The sequence below is a fragment of the Bombus vosnesenskii genome, unplaced genomic scaffold (genome assembly GCF_011952255.1).
Source record: "Bombus vosnesenskii isolate JDL3184/JDL3185 unplaced genomic scaffold, Bvos_JDL3184-5_v1.1 scf7180000016273, whole genome shotgun sequence".
Classification (NCBI taxonomy): domain Eukaryota; kingdom Metazoa; phylum Arthropoda; class Insecta; order Hymenoptera; family Apidae; genus Bombus; species Bombus vosnesenskii.
In genome coordinates, this window is record NW_022884342.1 from 526818 (window position 1) to 549904 (window position 23087).

Consider the following 23087-nt stretch of genomic DNA (forward strand, 5'->3'; position numbering starts at 1 on the left):
TTACGGGAAACACTATGCTGGTGGGGGTAACGGTGGAAGTTGTGCGTGCCGGAAGTTAGGCTGCGCTCGGCTAGGGGCAGAGAGTACGAAGATAGAGGCAAGAAGGGTGGTAAAGAGAGAAAGAGAGTAAAAGGAAGAGAGTGATCTGTGAACGAGAAGCGCCGAAAATTGATGCATTCCCTATGCAAAACAGCAGAAGCACGGCGCTAGTAGTAGCTGGACAACACGCAACCGAGAATCCTCTACGGTCTCTCTCCATGGCATACTCTCTCCTCGTCTCTCTTTCTCACCGCTCGTCCGTCTCGCCTTCTACCACCATCAGCGGCTCCGTCACCTACGTCCTGAACAGAATCGAGAGCGGTATAGGAGCAATTAACACTCTATTAACACTAACGACGCTCATACATAACAACGGTGCCGCAGGGATTGAATTTATGGTCTGTTAATGGGGGTTACTTTATGCGTTATGCAGTCGTACGCGCGTCACGACGCCTGAACGGCCTCGCGTAAATTTCGCGACGCCTGCCGCGCGCGGTTTTCTTCCTGCGCCAGAGGTGACACGTGGAACGTCCCGATCTGTGCGTCGGACCCGCTTCTTGCAGATTTCTCCTCGATAGCGGTAACTGTAATCCTCGTGGGTCTGTCTGAATGTTTTACACGTCGACGATCGAAATATTCTCCAACGAGGGTAAGATAAATAAAAGATAAATCTGAAATAATAGATTAAAGAGTAAACTCTGCTGATAAAAATCAATAAACCTAAGTACATCCTAATAGCACGAGTAATAATAAATATCGGGCAAATATGAATACGCAGTAATTAAGATATTCATTAATTTACCAAATTTATGAAACAACTGCTCACAGTTCGTGCACCCTCGATGACCCGGTTTAAAACTCAGTGTAATCATCAGCAGGCAATTTCCATTCCCAAGCGGTGTCTGATTCGGTTGTAGGATACTGGGAAAGGGTGAAAGAGGAAACAGGTGTACGCGTAATCTCTCTTCGGCGAAACGCGAGTAAACAAGAAAGTTAGAGGGGCTCACCGTTCGTCGAGTGCGGCGGAGTCGAGTGCCAAAGTTCATCGTGAGATCCTGCCCTCCTCGCGGCTAAAGGAGACGCGGCAAGGCCGGTAAAGTGATAAAGCGGCCATAAATTCTGACCGCCATCCTCCCGCCGAGCCCCTCTATCTTGCCGGCTCTTCACTCGACCGCCTCACACTTCTCCTCCTCCTCGTCCGTCTATCCGTCTGTCTCTTTCTTTTCCGTCCTTTCCATCTTCCTTCTTCTTCGCTCCCCCACCCTTCTACGTTGCAACCTGGATGCACCTGCAACAACGGAATTGGCAAAGGTCAGCACGTGCATTTCCTCCTCTTACGTTACGGACGCTCTTTAATACTCACTCGATGACGATTCTGTTTCACGTGCTTGATAATGTTCAGGAGTTGACGAGACAGCGTTGTGAATGGTCGAAAGTGGGAATTACTCAGTTCAATTTACTTTGACAATTCATTGTTGATATTTTAAACGTACCGAGTGCATGTTTTAAGATCCTGTTTAGTTCTTTATTTTATTTCTCGTTTGTTTGTCACGCAGAGTTAATTAGACGAATGAATACTTACCGTTAGGTACTGTTCTTTGAAACAGATTTCTTACGTTCAGTGGATGTCAGTTCGTCAAGCAGATTTGGATGGTCTAATGACCTAGCGGCGAGTTTATACGAGCGACTCTACTTGGCAGAACGTCCTTGACCATAAATAACGAAAGGAGGCAAACCGTCAATTGACCTGACAGACGTTCGAGTCGACACGCTTGTTTGATCTTCACCCACTTCTCGATTGCACTCGTAACTCAAGAACGACTGCATCGAGCCTTCGAATTTCCACTTACGTATATACATAGTTTGGCGCCTAGCAGCTGGATCAAATTATTTCACCATGCTATATCAAATATCAACAAAGCTGGAACTGCAGAAGCTGGGCGAGGTAATCTTCGTCGAAAATTTCATTAGCGGATCGAACGAAAGAGCGATGGAGTAAAGCAGCGCTGAAATAGGAAGGGGAAATTAGGTCAGGCAAAGACACATGGAATTCCACGTGGACAAAGCGAGAATAGAGACATCTATACGACGTATAGAAGAAATCCGCGGGCTGTTACTGCTGCAGTTGGGCGAAATGTCGAAATCCAATATCGCGGTGTTCCAGGCGTACCGGCCTCCTAGAAGCTAGGCACACGGTATGTTCGTTGCAGCGCAGGGGCGAACAGACAGAAATCCCAATAAATCATCCCGTCACGAGCCGTGAGCCAAGGCGGAGCCTCTTGCCTCGTATTAGCCAATAATAATCCTCTCCGAGGTGGAGGCCATCTTGGATTATACAATGGTTCCTTCCGCCACAATTCGTATAAATGCAACCTTCGGGTTACCGGGCAACCTTTTCGAAGGGTCCCAGTGGCGTAGCGGCGAACCGCCGATATTTTCGTTCGACCGTGAAAGACGTGCAGCCGATCGACCCGAATTCGAACATCGTTCCGGCACCACCTTGCCAAATACGTCACATGCCACGAATTAGAGCTACGTATGGTTATCGATCATCGGAATTCGAGGCCACCCTCCGGCGATGATTATCCGATCGTTCTAATTTCAATTTAATTACAACGAGGGACATTAGTTAATACGATCGTCGAACTCGTCTCTATATCTTATCGTGATTTGGTGTATCGTTTAAGTTACGAGATATATGGCTGATGAATTTAATGACGTCTCATGATGATTATTAAGGCGTTGTAAAATGACAGATGGTAATTATAGCTATTTGTCTGCCATATTCCAAGATACAATGATCATGAACACGGTCTCGAACTTTAAAACCAGTAGCGTAATTATATACTCGCTGCTGACATTAAAATAAAACAATCGATGAAGTTCTATCAATCGGTTAATTAATGGAAAAGAGAGAAAGGACGATGCACACACGAAGGTACGATGAATCTCGCGAAGCCGGGTCGAACGATCCCAAGCAACGGTCCACGTGACTGCTTTCAACCGCGTATATTCGATCGATAAAGTTCGGTCGGACGTAGAAACGAAAGTTGAAGGAGAGAAAACCATACACATCCCGGATGATCCGTGTTTGCCCGAAAACCGAGCTTCACACACTCTTTGATTTTCATATTCAACCACAATTTATTTCTCGATTTCAAACACAGCTATTATAATTAATATAATTATTATTAATATGGACAGACTCTTATATAATATAATACAATACGGTTTAGACTTGTCGACATGATAGCGTATAATACTATTATCGTTTCCCATCGTCATCGTCGCTGTCATTACTCATAATACATAGTTCATTCGCGTGCATATCGTTCGTCATTGCAATCGTATCGTTATTATCGTAATCGTCGTCACCATCATCGCCATCATTATCGCCGTCATCGTCGTCATCGTCGTCATCGTCGTTATCATCATCGTTATCATTATAATCAACATCGTTCGCTGACATACATTTTTTTTCCTCTCATGTGTACATTTAGTTTACATAATGCAGGACACTACAAAATAATTATATACGTTTATCGTAATTCGTAATACTATTATATTTATATTTATATTTATATTTCATATTTATATTTAAATATATATAATTTATATATATATATATATATATATATAGATTTATTTTATTTATATCATCTTTTCCACTTATACTTCGGTAAAGTGGTGTTGCCTACATATTTTTCGGCCTGTAGGCGCACCCCTATCTAAATGTGTTTCTCTTTTTTTCTTCCGCATCGCGCGTACCCGCTTCAAACGAATGCGTTGTACCCGGTCTTTTTTGTGTGTTGGGCGTGTACTGCTGCGTATGTGTGTACGTGCGTCCGTGCGCGGTTGTTGTGTGTGTACGTGTGTAATATGTTCTTGTACAATATAACATGTACATGAATGTTCCACCGGTTCGGTCGGAGCAATGTGTCCACGTAACACTGATGGCTCGAGTGTGCAGTCGATGTAGCGAAAAAGAAGATGACGTACATAATTCCAGTACTACGATATCTTAAGCTGTATTCATAAAATCGCATTGGTACGAGCTACTTGCACGGATGAATCTGTGAATATAGGTATCCGTAAGTATCGATATCTATAAATACAGATAATGATAGAGAGAAGTCTACAAATGTGGAATAGATATCTAGAAAATGCGATGTTCATCGTTTTTCGAGATTTTATTGAAAACAAAGCATAAGAGCTCTACACACTGGAGCGATCACAAGTACATACATCTGGGGACGACAACGTGGCAGCTCTTAATAATATTGTCATCCTTTTACTCTATTTTCCTCGTCACGGTTACAGGCAATCAGACCATCGGAGGTGGTCGAATCGTCCGTATGCCATGGCGTTGCTCGTATATCGTTACAGTACCGTATCAATAAATAGTAATTAATTAGTTCTCTGCTACCATTACTTTGTAATCCTTTTAGTCTATTAAACAGGTACCTACTTTACCTACGCGGTATCGTATACAGTGGTCGCGGCTCGCGATTCAATGCCACGACGTCAGACGTCGCCTTTCACATTGCCCCGCCGATAAAAAAAACCTCGTCGATGCGTCCATTTCGTTCGCGTGGAATTATTTACAATGCTTCTCTTGTAACAGCGTGGCCCGTGACACAGGACTTACATCGCCGCGTTTCAACAAAAATCGCACCACCCTCGATAAGTACTATTGTTCTTATTTTTCTTCCCCGATAGAATTTTTTTTTTTAGAAGTAAAAAACCTTGAATCAATTCTCTAAATGACGACCTCGAGATGCGCGAAATTCTATCCGTAGCACACGAACCTCGCAATACTATTTTAATCGGATACGTTTTAAACTGTTATCGTGTAAAACAACGTTTTCGTAGCGTGTTACACCGGGTCTATCAGTCTTCACACAGCGGAATTATTATGAACGAGACCGCGCGTTCTAGGAAACTTTTCGTTGAATTGGAAAAACATTTTTCTGAAACAATGACGACGACTTTTCAAATTGCAGCCGGAAAAATCAATACCCGTTACTTTACAATTACCTGTATATTTACAAATGCGTTGAATGTATAGTGAGCGAGTCGTCGAGCCAGATTTTTAAACGCGACATCTAATTCAGACATCTTTATTCAGACGATACGACGCTGGGCGAAAGCGTAAGTACTCAACTTCTATACAACGATCATTTTTAAAAATAAAAATAAAAAAAATAAAAGAAAAACACCGATTAAAGCGACGTAATTAAACAGAAGTCTAAGGATATCACGGCGCGTATGTCCTTATCGAGCGTAGCAAATTTTCCTCTATTTTACCGATATGAAGTAGTGAATCCATTTTTAATTGTGTTTTCGTTTTGGCTGTCAGTCCATTTTTTTTTTTTATGTTTTCGTTTGTATCGTATAAAAGACGGTTAATTGAATTGTACAGCATGATGAACGTTTTTAAGTTACAGCACTCGGAGTAATGGATTTCGCTTTGACTGAAGTAGAGAGGCGATGGACTACCCTTCCTTTTTCTCTTTACATATTTTGATAGATATACAGTACCTAGAAAGGTATACGAAACTAACGACACCTGTCTGGAGACTGACAGGTAGTCAGGAACTCTTCGGCGCATGGGCGTGCGAGGACGTGGTTTATAATTATTTGCCAATTATAATATAGTTTTTCGTACCGAACTGCTTAAGAACATTGTAAGCCAGTGGAAGAATGAGCTTCAAAATATATAATAAATATATCCAACAGTATCCCTCGTACTATCGTAAGTATATACATTGAAAGTCGAATTTCACAAGTTAATATCATATTAAAACAATAACAACGATTGTTTAGAGCGTACCTATAGATTTCTATTGAATCACGCACGATATATGTAGTAAAAAATATTTATTGGGCGATTATTGGAAACAAAAGAAAATCCATTTTGCTACACGCAATATGGTAACAATAAATATTACGCGGTACTACTACATTAATATGGAGGATACCAAAAGCTGCTTATTTCTTGTCAAGCGTTTTAAATCCTTTATCCGATAGGTGGTGTCTGCGAGCTCCCCAAATAGACACTGACTATATACACGATCGCAAACCCCACGCTAGTTACTTAATTGCGCATTGCCCATGGTACATAGAACGGCGACCGAAAGTACTTTCTCGACCAGATGTTTCTTTCGTTTTTTCCATGACCATCGCCCCCGCCCGCTGCAACCGATATGCCCGTTTCCTTAATTCTATTTAATTATCATCTTAAGACTTAGGCTTTAGACGTTAACCTTATCGATTAAGCGCTAGCTTAGTGACTCACTTCGTACGTACGCACATGTTGCTATCGTTATTTTTCTCTTCCTCCTAACTTCACTCCCTTCCACTTAATCCTCTTGCCTCTTCGCTTTACCTCTACACACAATCACGGTACTCTCGCATCTTTCTTCTCTTTCTTTCTTTTTCACTCTTGTTTAAATTACGTATATCTGTTTAATTTTTACGCGACTATATAAGAGTAAAGATAAAATATATAATTTGCATTTTACACATTCCAGTTAACGCTAGGAATTCACTTTTCCGCCTTAGCTCTCTTTTTTTGCCGCATTTATACATATATATTTACTCTATATAAGTAGTAGTGTGTGTTCGCTATCCGATGGATACAAAATTTTCACTTTAAGCTAAACTGGCGTTCACGGCGATCGCTCGCGGCATGTAACAAACTTCATGACGTTCACTGATTTTCTTTTTTTCTTTTAGAAAAATCTTTGTGTTTATCCCTTTCGTCCAAAATTGCATTTTACCTAAACGACGGGTGATTAAATAAATATAGAACTCTGAGTAACGCGTGTGTTAAACGGTGACGCGTAATTATTGCACAATTCTGTTTTTCCACGTGTCACGAATGATCGTTGGCAAGAGAAATACCGGTGATAAATTTACCAATAAAGACCAAACAAATTTTTCTTGTCCCTACACACCCAGCAGGACCTTGAATAAGCAAGAACGGTAATAAGAAAATTTCTGATCGATTGATTTGACCTACTGCTATGAACATATGCTCTGCCATGAATTGAGACACAACAATGTGAACGTGTTTTTGCCAATCAACTAAACATTCAACGAGAATTAATGTAGCTAACCTATGTAGTGCCCGGCGAGAAGCCCCTGCGAAAACGGTTTGTCAAGCAGGCATTTATGCGTGAAATTTCGCCTGCACTGTTGACCACCGTGTCGTAACAGTTGATACTATGATGCAAGAGTAATAAATACCTCCTTTGTCTCGAAAGCCGCACCCTACGCTTCAATGTCGGCCATTACCTGGCCTACATAGATGGTATCACTGATTAATGCAGTCAGAATTAACACATGTCTCACTTATCTACCGCGAAACGCGTAAAAACAATATCCCAATCGTATAAGATTAATCGATTTATCGCAAACATTGTGATCAACAACACAGAAGGAGACAGTTTATTTTTCGACAAGAAAGGGAAAAAATTTGCTAACCAACGTGACGTGCGAGTCGAAAACTGAATCGAATGACAAAGAACAACTAATCGATATCGATGTCGATCGACAGACAGAGCTACTGGTGAGAAGACGGCGAAACAAAAATATTCATGGTTGACAGTTGGATGTACATATGCTATAAATACATGTTTTGGAAATATTTAATGATTAAACAAACGAAGCGTGACAGTTTGCGTTAAACGCAATAACAAACATAATACAAAAAGTATATATAAGTATCTTTTTATAAATAACTTTCGATGTAAACGTTAAAACAAAGATAATCCTATCCTAACCCGCAAAATTATACGACTACCTGACCTGGACATAATCGAACAATGAAATGACATAAAGGTAAAAACGATATGCCAATAATCCGAGGTAAGTAGATCGGAACAAGAATCAAAGATTTGTTATTTATCGCCGGTGTTCCTCTTTCGTTAAAACTTTCACGAAAACCCATATACCGACAACGACGCGGAGGCCCTCAACGGGCTATCGAGCTTAATTGACGCCAATTTGCCCGAGCAATTTAGAATCACGACCTCTGACCGTAAACATACGGGTTTCGACGCTTCTCCCCGAAAAAAGAACAACTGTCCGCAAAAGACAGCGAGCGATCGTCGACGATCTTCCGTTTTTCACAGTTCGTTGCTCCTCAAGGACAAAAAGTTATATATAAATAAATCTCTCGAGAAAGAAAGGCCGGCCGGTGCCCAATCGATGCGCGTGCGCGAGCTGGACCATGTATTACGTATATCAGTTTCATATATCTCCGATTTTTTTCCATTTTTTTTCTTTTTCATGATCATCGTTCCTCCTTTTTATTTTTGCCCATTAATGCGAGGACGGGCCGGAAGAAAGTTCGCGGGACATCGTTTCGCGTCCCACGGGAACATTCTTCGAACCCGTGCGATCTACATGTAAACGAGATTTCGCGAAATCCCCAGATTATTTCCTCCTATGTACATTTATATTCTTCTTTACCTTCCCCCTCTCTTTTTTTATCGTTTTCTGTTTTTGTCCATTTCATTTAAATACCGCCTTTTCATCGTCGTCATCGTTTATACATTATTACGTATTCGTTAATTATCGTTTATTACGTATATCATTAAATTGCGTGTATACAAGGTATAAACTAAATTATGTCGATCTAAGTTTTACAACACAGCACAAGAATTCGCCGCGGCAGAGTTCTCCGACGTGTCCTCGGCCCGATAGATAGACACGATGATGTCATCGGCCAGGTCACGATCCGGCGTTATCGATCCGTCATCGATCGCAAGCATTTTTATCGACCGGCCCGGACAGATGGTGCGTTTGGCCACTGCTTGGCACACTTAACGCAGTTTCTATGGGCGCGAACATTTGAATAGACTTCGTTTTACATTTCAACAAACATGCAAGGAAAGAAAACCAGGGCCACAGTGGACATGCGTTCAAACATGTGACTAGTGACCGTGCATTAATAACAATACTAAAAGGATAAAATCTGCTAAATTTCATTTGAAAATCTTTTTACTTGCTTGCAAATAAATGAAGAAGCCATTTTGATTTTGTATCTTTGTTTCAGGGGAATAATTTCTTCAGATATGCACGAATAAAAATTTTGATTGAACATATAATAAACTGGAACAGTACGGCCTTTCGAAGAAACTACGAAGATGCTGTTGAATTTTCATTTCTACTCTTTTTGAATATCTTTTTTACTCGAAAGAGAGATGGATGCTTTGAACCATGAGCGGATCAGGATAGCGTTTTCGATCGACAGCTCTGCTTCCTAGAATCGCTGTTAAGGTGCCAAGCGGTTTCATGCCGAAAGCATCCTATTCCAAAAATATGTTACGAATTACATCACTTGGTAACTTGGCCTCGTATCTCGCGGAGCAGTAGTAAATTTTTAATGGTCACTCGCCCCTGAAGATCCCTCGAATTTTGGTTCTATCAAGGATCTATCTGATAAGAGTTACATTTTTTCACCGTTGCTTCGAATATTTACAAGGCGAACGCAAATACTGTTGCGTAAATACGCAAAACGTTTTTTTTTTTTTTTTTAAATACTTGGACGCGTCATCTACGTTGATGAAAGGTGTTTGCAACAAAATGCGCGATTTTCTTAAGTATACTGTAATATATTCGAACAGTAAACATTATAAATCTCTCCTCTAAATCGAAATGCAGTTTGTATCTTGGACATAAGAAAAGTAGCAAAAAGTATATTTATAACAAGAAAGCTAATTTGTCTGTTGACACAATCGGTCCGGACTGTTGGGAAACACCTTTTTACTCAAGTAGCCGCGGTATTTTTGCTTGCGAAGAAAAAAAAAATGTATAATTATAATACACAGCGATATATTACCCGTAATCTTTTAGCTACGCACCCGACGAGAATAAACAAAGATGGTTCTTCATTTTGACATGTTCTTCAAGCAGTATACGATCGAAAGAATAAACTCGAGATAATAATTGTAAATAAACAGTTGGAAGAAAATGACGGAATACTTAAAGAGGAGAAGATTGGAACAATGATGAGACAAAAACATACATACACGAAAGTGCAAGTAAGCATAGAATGTTTTAACTGACCTTACGACCACACTGATGAAGAAATGTCAAGTCGATTCGATTCTGTCTGCTCCGGCGGAGGCCACCGCACTCCTAACAGCACTGTTTTCATTCATTCGATCAGCACACTTTCCGCAGAAAAGGATCCCCCGTTTCGTTCGACGTATTCGCGATTGGCCAAGACTACTGGCAAATCGATCGATCACCACCGTAATATCACTGGAATTTAACGGATTGCGTTACAAGCACACACTGGTATTTCACTGGCTTCACGACAACGTAATCGAATATCGCATCGATGTTTTCCCCTCGCTCCATCCTCTCTGTTCAGTCCATTCGCAACCTCGTTCTCTAACCAGAGATAACGTTAAGTGTGCAGCCGTTCTACCGGAACTTCCTCCGCATTCCGTGCTCTCTTCATCTCCGCATTTCCATATCGAATCCTGCCGGCACTGGAGAAACACACATTCGAAGATCACACTTGGCACGTTCGCGATTACTAAATAACCCTCGCTGAGCCACCGCGGTATTATAGAGAAAAACCTATCTAAACGATCTTCTAAAGAACACTAAACCGTTCATCTACTCGCTAAATAGAGACACGACTGGACGACCGTCCACTTCTTCCGCTAGTTTTCTTTCATTTTACCACCTAATCGCACTACGAACTCTACGCGTGTACGACGTGTAAGAGAATAAATAATAAAACGTTTTCCTAACGGATAATTTCTTTTCCACGCGAATACAACGTTTAATCCATGAAACCATCGCTCGCTCGCTCGTCATCCTCATTCGCTCGCTAAAATTTCCATACCACGCGTTTTCGCTCTCTTTGCTTTTTTTTATATATATTATATATATTTATATGTATATATATATATATATATACACATATATATACACACGCATATATATATATATATGCGTGTGTATATATATTATATATATTTATATGTATATATATATACACACATATATATACACACGCATATATATATATATATATATATATATATATATATATATCACTTTAGACGTTTTCACAGGCGCTCATTCATACTCTACTATACAATTACAAGGACCGATTCGCAACTTTCATGACACTCGCGTTTTAAAGTACGTATATTTGTTCCTCTCCTTTCTCGCTCATTCTCGCTCTTTTTTCCACACATACACACATGCACATTCTCTCTCTCTCTCTCTCTCTGTCGTTCTTTCTCTGCCAAATTATCTCTAGCATTATAGGCTTTAGTACAATTACATTCGATTAAATGTAATAGAGGTTAACGCGGTTCTGATTAGCATGTGATCCAGTTTTCCTCCGATCCGATCCAATTCCTCTGCCTCTTCACCGTTTTCTTCGACATTCCACCACGTGATTATTAGAAGATCGCGCGTCCCTATAAATCTTCATCCGACTCGTTCGTGTGTCCGGTTCTTCTCTTTCCTTTCCTTTCCTTTTCCTTCCTTTCGCTCGGTTCCATGTCCCCACCTGCTCCTTCTTCCACTCGAACCTCCTCGTCTTATCTCTCGCATTCCCTTCCCTCTTCCTCTTCTTCTACCCTCTCCCTCTCTCTCTCTCTGTCTCTCGCGCGCGCGCAATCTCGCTCCTTATCCTTTCATCCCTTTGTCATCGTTCCGTTCACGTCTTCACTTCTATCCACACTGTCGGCAACGTCCATTTCTCTTCCACGATCGTCTCTACTATCCCGTTTATCCCTCTTACGTTGTCCTCTCCTTTTTTGGTACGAGCAACTTGATTAACACGACAAAATAAGCGTCATTGCTGTATGAGTGGGGTGATGGTGGGTTGGGTTGGGTTGGGTTGGCTTGGCTTGGCTTGGCTTGGCTTGGGGTGGGCTGGGCGTGTGGGTGTTTTGGGGGCTTTGATATTTGGAGATGCTTGCATTGGGGGCGGGGGCGGGGGGCTAGCATGGGGTCTGACGGGGCTGGCAGGGGCAGATGTGTTTATATGTGTATGTATGTGTAGGGGGAGGAGGTAGTGCTGGAAACAAGGTATTAACGACCCTGAGAGAGATGAGACCTCTTTGGAAGTTCCACTCCTCGGGGATCTCTCAACCCTGCGGCGATGTCTGCGGCGAGATTTCAGTGTCGCCGTCGCCCGAGCCCGGCTCGCCCTTCGTCTTGTTCTCCTTCTTCCATTTCATCCGTCTGTTTTGGAACCAGATTTTGATTTGCCGTTCCGTCAGGCAGAGTGCGTGCGCGATCTCGATGCGCCGCCGCCTGGTCAGGTATCGGTTGAAGTGGAACTCCTTCTCCAGCTCGAGGGTTTGGTATCGGGTGTACGTTTGCCGGCCTCGTTTCCTCTCTGAAACATGGAAATCACCGCGCAGATTCCTCGTTAGTCTCGCGTTTCTCCTCCTTTTTCCCTAGCTACGAATATATACTCGTCAGAGATCTGGCGTGAATCGAGGCTACGTATCGGTTTCCTTCACCGCCAGGTCTCTCGCGAGCAGCTTGGATGTAGACCAACTCGCGTCCTTGATCCTACGATCGAACACGCGTCGCTTTTTCTTCCTTTTTATTCCTCCTCTTTATTTCGCACACACTCCGCGCATGCATGTGCAAGCGAATTACCCTTGAAACGTACTGTGATTTCAAAACTGGTCGTACGATGCTCGAGCGTTATGCGCGCCATCTACTTTACACGTCGTTCCGAGAAACTTGGTTTCTCGTTGAAACGTAAGTAGACCACCGTAAGCCAGTACCAGTGTTGTCCGATTAGTAGGACTAGTTCTTTTTTAATCATCCTGCTACTGAGGAACTCTGTACACAGCAATTAGGTGCAATCCTAACCTCTTCAGAACAATTCGAACTCGGTTTAAAGAGTAACTTCTGTACTATCTACGTTTGTTGCAGTGCGATCCTAAAGAAAAACTGAAGAAAGAGGAAAGAAATAGAAGAATTGGCGAATTCTACTGTTCAGCGACATTCCGATCCATTGGAAACAGCCATGGCATAGGGAAAGAGGATCATGGGAGACACGGAGGCTTCGTTAGCGGCGCGTATACTCCGGCAGGCAGAGCTGGAGGCCGCAATCTGAGATATTTAATGAACGCCACGGCCTGCAACCTGCTTCGGCACGCGGGAAAGTTTTTACGGGCTCCGGACGAAACAAAAATGTCCGTCCAACGAAGAAAAAGCTCTCGGCCGCCGGTTCGTAGGCGCAGTTCCGCGTATGATAGATACCTTACAGATATCCGTGACATGATCTGCGCTCGGTGTGGCGGTACACGAATCCCGAACAAGAATATTAATTGTACTTGCCAAGGGAGCAAGGGAAAGGGAGAAGAAGCGCGGACGTACACAGAAAACCAGCTGGACTCTGTATGGAAGCAACGTCTGGGACCGCGTGTCCGTGTTTATATTGGTGTGTGCGTGCTGGCCACGTACATGTGTATGCATACTCTCTCGCCAGGCATAATCTCAAAGGGTTAGGTTAGCTGTTGCCACACGAGTGCAAGAGGGCAAAAGGAGAATATTTCAGAGTGGTACGAGGCAGAGAAAAAAGAAGAGGGGGCGAAGGGATGAGCAGCAGCGAGAAGAGAAGGAGCAGAAGGAAGAGGAGCAGGAGGAGGTGGAGTACGAGGAGGAGTAGAAGAAGAAGAAGAAAACTCCTTGGTGAGCATTCGAGGCAAACGCCGCCCGTCGCGCTGTCGGCCGATGAAGACGGATGGCGACTCTCTCCTCCACAGCGAGAGAGAAAGAGGAGATTCTGTTCTCTTGGAGGGTTCCAAGCGTTGCTCGACCGGACCAAGAGCAGCGCGCCAAGGGAAGGAGAGAAACTCTGGGAACATGCCCTGCTCTCCTCCTTCTCTTTCTCTCTCTCTCTCCCTCGGGCTACGCTCTCAAATTAACAACATACCAATCTCTAACGTTTTCTTATAACTTTTAACCATTTCGCCTAGCTTCCTCCGATCCGCTGCCTGTTGGCCAACAATTACTCCGCATCGCAGCCTACAGTTTTTGCTGGCAATCCTCCTCGTATCTTAAACACTCGTCTTCTTCGTCGGAGCTTTTAAAAATACATTAGAATTAAACTTTCTAATATTACCTACATTCTTTGATGCCCAATTTGCAGACGCCGGGGCAATCAACGACGAGTTTGCACGCCGTGGCGTGTTCGAAACCGCAAAATTGGAGTCCTAGCCAAGCCAATCAAAGGATGCCCGGGATAAACATAGATCTCGGGTTTCATCAAAGAGGCTGATGAGTCGCGCGCGAACGCGCCTCCACTTGGAAGCCCGGCTTATTAATGTTCATTCGTCAGCCGGTTAATGAAGGTGCCTCTTGAACACGGTGTACGCCGTCTAACCCAGAAGATCATCAAAGCGTTCACGGAATAATGAAATGGTGTCGAGTCACGCTCGACCTGGTCCGTGCCGATTAGTTCCTGCCTCTTTATCGATAACACTCTCGTTGCCTAATTGCGGGAGAATCCTCGAACGTTCACGTGGCTAGCGAATGCCACAGAAGGCATTAAATGCGACGCAGATCGACCACTCAGATTTCTCTAACGAAGAATGCCAAATAGCAAAGGAGGATGTCTCGGTTTAAGTATAATTTGTCATTAGCGTGGATTGCATTCGAAATTGAAGTAAAGCAGATAGTAAAGCTTCTACATTTGTTTAGGTACTAACGCCTTCTTACGACGTCATGCAAATCAGAAACGAAGGATAAGCTTAAAACTGGCGCGAGTAACTGTTATCCTAATAACAAGATAGCGCAAGGATATTGGCAATATCCTCTCGACTTACGTATGCAGCTGTCTGTTCCGCAGTCGATCGATCGCAGCGGCGAAGACTCGAATCTTGATTAGGCCCTGTCCGCCCGTTGAATTAGACATCGCAATTTTTTTTTGTCGAACATGCGAGCTTAATTAAACGGACGTTCGATGGCCAACGTGAACAGAAACTTTAACCGGGGGCTTGTAAACTGTACAACTTATGGAAAAAGAAGCTATTCGAATTTTCGACCTGCAACGACAAGGAAAACACATTGCAGTGAAGGTTCTAAGGATAACGATGCACGTTCATTGAACGACCACGTGGCAAATCACAACAAACGATATAAGGGTAGTTTTAGCAAACAGATGAACGATGGAAGCTACTGTCTAAAGTTGACTGTCACGGACTGTCTAATGTTGAATTGTTCTGTAGAACGGTGAATGTTGGACGAATATTCCCTTTGCTTTTTCCTGCTCCTCGAACGAAGATATCAAACGTAGGCTGCGATACTAAATGCTTGAATTGTATTCGCGCAGCCGAGTGCTTGGAAAACGGTGTGAAAGCGTTATCAAGGCGCAACATCTCCGGCGAATTAATCACCGGTATACATTCTTGCCGGCTGAAAAGAAATTAATGGCGTTTTCATTGTACGAACGCGTCGTGGGAAACACGATGTAGATGATAGCGAGGGTGTGAGATTTTCTTTCCTAATGGAATATCGCGAGAAGGAGGAACGCATCGAACGGCTGAAACGACGATGTATCGCAAGGTCTGGGCAACCTCGATTCCGATGTAACGATGCCGCGAACAGGAATATTTTCTCCATCGAAGGATGGATGTTGCGAATGAAGCAGAGTGTAGGGCGTGTTAAAGAGGTCGATAACAAGAAAAGCTAGCCACAACCGTCGGTTTATGCTGAACCGGCGTTCCGATGGCGGCGTAGCCGTTGCTCTCTCGCGGACGGAGGTGACTTTAAACGCGGGGCAATAAATTAACGGCGTTGGGTTACGCAAGGATCAAATGTCCCCTGGAGTATGCCCGAGAGATTTATGGGTCTGCCTTCACTGGCGCAGCATGAAGGAACGGAACGGAACAGAACAGAACGTACACAACCGTACGGCTTATTATAGGCTAGTTGCTCCGCTTCTCTGTTTCTCTCTCTTTCACCTTCCGTCTGTTCCTCTCCTACTCTGTTGCTTCTCTGCGGACCGACTGGTCTTTCAGACCCGCCGCAGGATACATGCAGGACTTTTCAGATGAACAGCTAGCCGGATGTTGTAACCCGCTAATAAGGCGCGGCCACCACTCGCTGCCCAATTAAGCTAAGCTTTACGTGGCCACCTTAAGGCCAGGCCTTGAAATGCTCTTCGATTAGATACCCTAGATATCCCATTAATTTTATCGCTCGCCCCCCCCTCTCTCTCTCTCTCTCTCTGCTGCTGCCTCCCTACACCAGACTCTCGCTACACGAGCCTCTCGGATTATATGACCGGTCCACGTCGCTGACAGAGGTTCAGATTAATTGCGTGGAATCCGGTGAACCACCTTGGAAAACCTTCCAGAACGGGTATTTCGAAGATTCAGTCGCATCGGTCCGATTCATTCAACTGTGTTGCCGTTAGTATGTTGTAATAGGTGTGGCAATATATCGGCGAGGGAAAAATGTTGCCTAAACACGTTGCTGGATTTCGAGCGAAGTACAGCAACTGTGCTGAACCTTTACGTGGAAATAGCGCGCGTCTCTTTAATCCTGAACACGTGATCGAAGTTGCAGCCGGTTCCCCGACTCGCGTCTGTCTGACTCTCCATATATTTTAAGCCCGGCAATCCGTCTTGCTTTTTGTATTTCCGTCCTAGGCTGCTTTATGTCACGTTGTTTTCGTTGAACTTTCTTCGCTCGGCGAGGGGGGGAAGGCGTCGTTTTTTTTCCCCGGCAGAAGGACCCCGGCAGGCAGCATGGCCCGAGCGTAGGGGTCGCGCCACGCAGTCAAGACGAACTTCGTTGAGGAATTTCGTGGGTTGTTTATGCATCGGGTCGCGTTCCGAGCTTCGCGAACTTCCTGCATCTGCGATCGAAAAACAAAACCGTAGACGTTGCACGCGTCTTCGGTAATCGCCGATAAAGAGAAGCATATTTCAAGGACAGAGACAACTCGCTCTATCGACTATCGAGTTCAGCTTCCTCTGAACGTGGAACAAGCCGCACGCGATTATTCTCGTCTGAGGAAACTGGACGAAGTGGAAGCGTCCTAAGCGTGGAACAGCCACCTGCGCCAAGATCACTCTCGTAGAGGACGAGAGAAAAAGGAATTCGACAGAAGTCGCCGCCGGAGTAAGAAGAACGTCAAGTCGACTGACACTCATAGAGGGGTCTTAGAAGCCCTCGAGGAGAGCTGAGAGTATCTGATAGGAGGCCTTCCCTCTTCCCCTCCGCCTTCTTTTTTTTTTTTTTTTTTTTTGCCTTTCGACCGCAGACGAACAGACAGAACCGGACGAGGAGACGACGGAGTCTGAAAGCCCCCGGGAAGAGCGCTGGAGGGTCGAGATAATGAGCAGCGGGAATGGGCCCGATGCGACGTATGCATCTGTACAAGAGGAAATTATTGGATTTGCTGGTTGTCCCACTTTGTCTACGATCGTCCCCCCTCCCCCCGGCCCCTTCGTTTACACCTGCTGGCGCATCGCAGAGGAGCCTTGGCGACGAACAGCAAGGGACGATGATAAGGTCAGAGGTAACTGGGAATCTTGAAATTCACGACAGAGAATTTGTAATGAAAGTTAGAAGGAGCCAACAGTGTTTCAACGCGTTATCTGGCGAATAAGCAACGACAAATGAAGCAAATATATTACAACTGAAAGTGTTTTAACGCGTTATCTTACGAATAAGGAATAACGAATGAAGCAAATATACGGGGTGGTTGGTAAACTGGCGGTACAAGCGGAAAGGGGGTGATTCTAGGCGAAAAAACAAGTCGAAAATATAGAATAAACATTTTTCGTTCGAGGCTTCGTTTTCGAGAAAATCCACTTTGAATTTTGGCTCGGTACGCCTGCACTTTATCGCGTCTCGTTGGAACGGACCTCACTGTAGATCGTTGTGTTTCGATCGACGTTCTTTTTTTATTCTATAAATTTTTATTCTACATTTTCGACTTCTTTTTTCGCGTAGAATCACCCCCTTTCCGCTTCTACTACCAGTTACCGCCCACCCTGTATATTAAAAATCTCGAATTCTTAACCGATATTAAATTCTTGCTTGATATTAAAATATTCCAGAATTTCAAGAATTCTTCCCAGCGATCCTAAAAAAAAAAAAACTATAATTCGTACGCGTAATAAGATCATTGATTTAGACCCTTTTCGCCCCAATTTGCCGAAATTTCCAGGTTTAATAGGAGCCCATATCCCAACGGCGTATCGTCCATAGTTGTCTCGGGAGTTTATGGCGGCGGCCCAAAAAGCAAACGGACATAGGATTTCTATGGTCTCATCCATCATCGTCAACATTTTCTACGCCCTCCGCCGGTCGACTTCCTCCCTCTCTGTTTCACCGTATACCACGTTCGCTCGCCTTCTCCTTTTCTGCCTTTCGACCTCACGTCGTTTCCTCCACGCTCCTCCTTTCTTGCCTCTTTGGGTTCCATCTCTTTTTGAATATCTCACGAAGCCGCCATCGTTTCGGACACCAATCTCTGGTGTCTGACACTACGCGAACTAGAACGAAACGCGTTTCGAGATGTGAATGTTGATCGCCGTGACCCCCGCCAGATTAAAACCCTACGCCTGCCACATGGTATCTAGGGACTTTCTTTTTATCTTTCCCACATATCGAGGAAAAAAGGGTTACAGGTGTTGAGCGGTCGCGCTTAACCCTCGCGCGTTCCTTCGGACATCCTCGAACGAGAAAGCATCGTACCTTATTTTAAATTAAAATTTCATTTTAGGTTAAGTTGCACGACAAAGCGAAAGAATTGTTATTGCTACGCGCGCTCCCCCATTTAGATGGCATGTTGCAGATTTTCCTAACCTTAACTCGCAGAGTAGATTATTACTATCGTAAGCGTCCGATGTTTTATTATACAGGACAAAATGTAACGTGTAATGGCGCGATAGTAAACCGGGCGTACAAAAATAAGTCTAGTTATACAATTTGACGGAATAATAATACTTGAATATATCTTACAGCGCGATAAACGTGAAATATTCGCGTCACAAGTAAGTTAAGGCTGCTATATACTCAATTTAAAAAAAATCGCACTGCCGCTATGTATCAAAATCCACTATACATAGCAAGACAACGTTAAAAAAGGTAGCGACGAGAAGAGGTTAGGAACCTGTGAAAAAACAAATAACTAAAAGATGCGCGCTAATATCTGGTAAATTTTCTGGCCACGTGCCTCGACCAACAAATGGTGTCCAGTCTATAAATCTGCGCCCTCAATTAGCCAGGTCGTACGACAAAAAAGAAAAAAAAAAAAAAAAAGAAGAAGGTGGGAGGAAAAAGGAGAAATAAAACGAGGCAGGGAGCGGAGCAAGGGCCATTTTAATTCCTCATTACGCGCACGGGTTATTGGCCATTTACGTAGATATTTCGCGCGATTAATTCGACGGTAGTGCGGTTTCTTCGCCGTGGTACTTTGTTCGTCCGCTAAGCATTCGTGTCAGTGCTCGGATTACATAAGAAATGTGGCGCTCGTACCACGTACACGTGTACGCAATAACGGAAGCCTCACACCTATGTATAACTGCACCGCTGCATGCTTATTTGTGAGGGGGAGAAAAGGGACGAAGTGGAGGGGGGAGGGGGCAGGGGGGGGAGCCCGAGCAGAACCGAAGGAACCCGATACCATAAATCTCTTCGCGCAAAAGGATCGCAATTATCTTACGTATTAAAAGCATCAGCGATATCGATAACCAAACCGACCAATTCACGTTCGACCACGCAATATCGATACACAATTACGATCGATCAGCGTTAAATCGGAATTTCGTTGCGAGTTCGATGTCGAAAGAGAAACGATGACGAAAAAGGATAAAAAAAAAAAAAAAAACATTCGCTTGTCTTATAACGTAAGATCCGGTGGAATCGTCGAAACGTCACGGTGCCTGGAACTTCTGAATTATAACTTCATTGTATGTTATTTTTATGGTATATCGCGATGGTGTTTCATGGGCCCTGGCTACGAGAAATATTATATTTTTTCGTATGATAATGCGTTTCGCGGAATAAGCTGAGATAACGCGTATGCTGTTGCAGTTGTTACACCGCAATTACCGATGGTCGAATCCGTATAAGCCTGTGAGCAATCTAATTTTCACCTTTCCTTTTTCCATCGAGCTAATTAACTTGATCACGAACCCCGAATACTATCATTCTCCGCAATTGGTTCTAATTTTATCTGCCTGGCGAATTAATTCGACAAAGAAAATGCTAATCAATGAAAGTTTATGCACGTGAGCGCATGCATGCATGCGAATGCAAGATACGAATGACAATGAACAATTTTGCCGAAGTTCAGTGTCGGCGCATCCGCAACTTACAACGTACACAGAATTATGTATCTCGAACGAAAACATGGTTCGCGTCCGCAGCTATTAATCGCCAACGAAATCGTGCACATTATTTACACTGGCTCATAACGTTTCAAGTAAAACAATATTTACCAGCAAAGATGTAAAATTCCATTGAGATATATTCAAATATCTTTCTTTTCCAATTTAACCACCTTCGCTACTTTCGTCGTTTACCTTTTCTCAAGGCAAACAGGAATTATCGTGCATTGTAACGCATATTGACATTTCGAAGAATAATAAAAACACTAATTATGCGATGGTTAGGACTGGTAATACGACAGAAGCTGTCACGTGACTCGACAGGTGGCTAGGGATATTTAATGAAAATCAAAGGCGGGGCAAAGGGTCATTGTATATAGAAGAAGCTTTCACGATGAAAGTCGTGCACGTTCACGAAGCGTTTCATGATGTTCGGCAGTAAACGACACCGATGCGCACTCGCATGCCGGGGTTTCGCGAGCCAGCCAACTATGCCGGAATTTCCTAACCTATGTAACGCAAATGTCCCGCGTAAGGTGCCAGGGAATCTCGGCGGTTTCACCGGGCAAATGCCCGGGAGAGCACCTGCATCTATAAAATTGAGCCATGCATTATTCATGGAGTCCTGCTTATAGCACGCTTAGCTCAGCTGGTGTTTTGCAACGTGGAAAGAAACAGGCAGCCACGGCCACGAATGGATAGCTAGATAAATTGATATGAGGTTTATCGTGATTGGTAGACCTGTAAGGGTAATACGATCGAGTGGCAAACCTCATGAGCGGTGTTAACCAGAGAAGAACGAATAGTCGTGGATAATCATAGATCGAATTAGTATCGAAACCAGATATGAAGGATGTTTGTTAGAATACATGGACCGATTGATCTTGTTTCGAATGGCTAATAAATACACGATGGATGGAATCGTGTGGAATCGAAATACACATATACAACACGGAACTATGTTTATAATGGTTAAACCGAGAGAATTATTGATACAAAGCTACATATATTTTATTGCTTTTAAATGATCATAGAAGATTCTCTCTGTAAGATTTGTTCGAAGATAGATGGTGTAAATGTATATCGTGCTTTGCTTATGAATCATTTTTGTTTACTTATGAAAAGATATGGCGAAGATAATACGAAATCAATACGCTTACTAGATAAAGCACGAGCAACGAATACATATATCGTTGGACAACCCATCGGAAAGACTTAAGCGTGCCGACATCTGTGAGCAGATTCAGGCACTCGATCCTCTTTCTTCTTTTGACTGGCAACGAAGAGTATGGACCAGTCTCGTCATTCGTGTACCACACCGTTTATCGGCGAATCAAGCAGGTTGGTACCAGCTTTCGAATTGAACCGAGAGATGGTTTCGTAAGATTATTACATTCTCCATATCAAGTGTAGAAAATGAACAGTACAAAACGTACAAGAATTCGAGTTACACTTACGTGAAAAATATCCGGCAGAGAACAGCTGGCAGCTCGTGGACGATTTTATAAGAGCAGGAAAAAATTCGTATCTTGAAAGTTGATATACGTAAGTAAGTGCTTGCAACAATTCGAGTTGAAGAAGCGAAGATTTAACTCGAGCAGAGTTCATCGAGCAACTGAATGCTAAGGTAACAAGGAAAAGGGGTCGAGGGAGCCTGACTTTGCAAGGTTGCGGCATTTTCTCGGATTTGCAGAATCAGGGGAAGGGTGAAGAAAACAAGAGCAAGCACAGTGGAGCGCCGGAACCTGTGCTCTTACTCAACCCGGGACGGATACCTCTGGGTTAAAGAAAACGGCTATTATCACTTGGTTATTGCTGCCATAAATTCCCAACTCATTATTCCGAAATTACCCGTGCGATTCTTTGCAGTCACGGTCGACTCCAGCAGATTTCCTGACGCTTTTCTTGCGCTACAACCCTATATTTGAAAAGCAGGCGATATTTCTTGCTCCCTCGAATATATTACGCTCGGCTTCGTAAAGATCACGAAGAGGCTGGAATTTCGTCGAATAGAACGAATTCTAAATAGAAATTGCCCTCGTCTTTACAGAAAGCACTTGGAAGAAAGAAGTAGCAGTCGTTCAATATACTAGATTCCTGTCTAACTAGACAGACGAAGAAAGGTGAGTGAAAACAAGCGAACTAGTTCAGCATACCATTGAGTGGAAGCGAGCAGCCGCGAGTTATCATGGGAATAAAAGTGGATGAGCGGAGACTCTGCCAAGCCGTGGAGCCAACACGGCCACAGTCAGCAAGAGGAACTTTTATGGGGAGGTATACGCTTACGTGTGGTGAAACCAGCGAGAGCTAAAAGGTCAGGGCAATAAATAACTCGGGATGTCGGTATACCTAGAAACTGGAGACATTATGCCAATCTTGGCTTGCGAACCGTACGAATGTGGTCTAGTTTTACCTACTGTTGCATAAATCTGAAAGCGGCCGACTACCTGCCGCCGTCCTCTCTAGAAATCTTGCTTTCTACCCGAACCTTTTGGTCACGAGGAAAAATCCTTGAGCCTATTTTCGACAACCGCCTCACGTATTATCTCCTCTCTGACTTTACGAATGTAACGTCTCTCTCTCTCTCTTCTCTCTTTGTTACTGCCAGATAGAAAAGATTCTTTCCTTCGAAGCAACGTTCATTGTACGATTTTAGAAACACAGGTAACGACCAGGGTAATTCGGATGCAA

General features: G+C 43.6%; 1 protein-coding gene and 1 long non-coding RNA gene across 7 annotated transcripts in view; both read right to left on the reverse strand.

Moving 5' to 3' along the window:
* Positions 1 to 3163: 3163 nt before the first annotated feature.
* Positions 3164 to 10934, reverse strand: LOC117242269. Its single transcript, XR_004495212.1, has 2 exons — positions 6338 to 10934; positions 3164 to 6234 (listed from the first exon to the last, which is right to left on the reverse strand). It is a non-coding gene; the product is annotated as an uncharacterized LOC117242269 (long non-coding RNA).
* Positions 10935 to 11961: 1027 nt separating this feature from the next.
* Positions 11962 to 23087, reverse strand: part of LOC117242267 (homeotic protein antennapedia-like) — a 350813-nt gene continuing 339687 nt past the window's right edge. For all 6 annotated transcript variants that reach the window (XM_033508807.1, XM_033508805.1, XM_033508806.1 and 3 more), the window contains exon 3: positions 11962 to 12424. In XM_033508807.1, the coding sequence (XP_033364698.1) occupies positions 12171 to 12424 (254 nt within the window). In that variant the 3' untranslated portion in view covers positions 11962 to 12170. The remainder of the gene's footprint in view (positions 12425 to 23087) is intronic.